At 34.0% G+C, this 1,764-nt stretch overlaps 2 protein-coding genes across 2 annotated transcripts in view; one reads left to right on the top strand and one right to left on the bottom strand.

Moving 5' to 3' along the window:
• NAEGRDRAFT_54877 (uncharacterized protein) overlaps positions 1-948 on the bottom strand; it is a gene marked incomplete at both ends in the record, with an annotated part of 2,382 nt that extends 1,434 nt beyond the window's left edge. The window contains one exon of the mRNA XM_002668205.1: positions 120-948. Within this exon, the coding sequence (XP_002668251.1) occupies positions 120-948 (829 nt within the window). The remainder of the gene's footprint in view (positions 1-119) is intronic.
• Positions 949-1,313: 365 nt separating this feature from the next.
• Positions 1,314-1,751, top strand: NAEGRDRAFT_54876 (uncharacterized protein; the record flags this gene model as incomplete). Its single annotated transcript, XM_002668207.1, has 1 exon — positions 1,314-1,751. A coding segment is annotated over one exon (438 nt), but the record flags the coding sequence as incomplete, so codon positions are not given.
• Positions 1,752-1,764: the final 13 nt, after the last annotated feature.

The following is a 1,764-nucleotide window of genomic DNA, read 5'->3' as shown; positions in this document are numbered from 1 at the left end:
AATATCAGATATTTTTGACAAGCAAAAGTATCTGGCACTATCCAGANCAGGGCATTCATGAATATAGTGATTAAGGTCAGATTCTGTGTTACAATCATGACAGAAACTTTTACCCTCACCAAAATTGATGTGGGCATTTGAAGAGTTTCTCCAAATATAATATTCAGATTTAGGAGACAAATGGGATTTAAGGTAGCTGACGTTGATAGAGTTCCAATCTAGGTTAGGTATGTGATTGGGGTGACTCTCTATCTTGTCAAGCATTAGCCTTAAATGTTGTGAGGTAGTTAACCTCTTATAGTCAAAGATTATAATATCGTTCTTTGTGAGGATATATTGATTAAAGAGTAGTTTACGGATATCAAAGATTTTAGGTTTCAGAGTTGCATTCTTTGCCAATAAATCAACTTTGATATTTTCCTTATCCTTATGAGCTTCAACTTTCTTGAATTCATATTCAAGTTTTCTATCCTTAATGGTTTTAAAGAAGGCTTTTTTTAGTGGTAGAAAGTTTCCCTTATATCGTTCTTTGAGAACTTCAATTGCCACATTACTATCAGTATGGATTTTAATCTTGGAGTCTCTTGGGATAACTTTAGCTGCTGTAATAATAGAGCATATTTCAGCTACATTATTTGAATATTGATCATTAATATGGAGGGATAAAGATCTAACTGGAGTGTTCATATTGGAGCAATCATAGATATTAATCCCCATTCCAGTCTTTGATTCGAGTCTTGATCCGTCAGTGTGAATATCAAAATTATTTCCTGTTTTGATTTTTTTCAACTTGAATTTCATTTCATTTTTCTTAAGTGTGAGGTTGTATTCTTTTAGTACTAGTAGCCATTTCGAATAAATATTGTCTTTCGTTTCCTCACAGTGCTTGATACCATGTTTGAAAGCTTTCTTGACGAGTAAATTGTTACTGTTAGCAATTAAGGTCATGGTTCTTAGGTTCATTCTTTCAGAAAATTCTACAATAGATGGTAGTCCTAATCCACCTTTTTCTAATGGTAAGTGGAATAAGCTGGTTGGTGTTTTCCTGTCCATATATAGTTTTCTTCTAATTGCTCCTCTAATGGCTATATCAATTTGTTGTGCCTTTTTCAGAGGAATTAAGTTAATTTTAGAAAGGTGTGTAAATAAGCTAATAGCTTTAGCGTGAATAATTTGTTTAAGGTTATCTGGTTCAATTTTCTCACATCAATAAAATGGGATCTTAATTTTATTAAGTGATCCGATGAAGGAACTTGGTAATTTCCTTGTAGTGATGGATGTTTCAAAGTCTTTTAAATTAATTGATGGCAAGGATGGTCTCGAGACAATTCAAATATACAAACAAAATGTCTATTAAGAGTTCATGTGATATTTATGATTATCAAAGCAGTGAAGAAGAAGAGGACAATCAAGAAGTGATGCACTTCGGAGAGGAATCATGTGATGATGATTTATGCAGTATTGATTCTACGAGTAGCTACAATCCAGAAGAAGATGAGGAAGAGGAATTTGACGAATATGACTATTCAGATGATGAAGATGAATCATCGGAAAGAAACACCTCAAGGGAGGAAAAGGAACCAATAATCATTTATATGGAACCAATTCCTTGCGTTGCAACTGTTCCAGTGTGGCCAGCTCAGAATTGGGGAGGATATTATCACAATGGATCACCTCATTGTTGGCCACCAGCAATAACGTTTCAATGGTGGCCACAACAGTTGCCATTAATTTCTTACAAGATTGCAAAAGTACAAAGCCGAA

The sequence above is a fragment of the Naegleria gruberi genome (genome assembly GCF_000004985.1).
Source record: "Naegleria gruberi genomic scaffold NAEGRscaffold_499, whole genome shotgun sequence".
NCBI lineage: Eukaryota > Heterolobosea > Eutetramitea > Acrasida > Naegleriidae > Naegleria > Naegleria gruberi.
The sequence above is the reverse complement of the archived record's forward strand: the minus strand, read 5'-3'. Positions and strand labels throughout refer to the sequence as shown.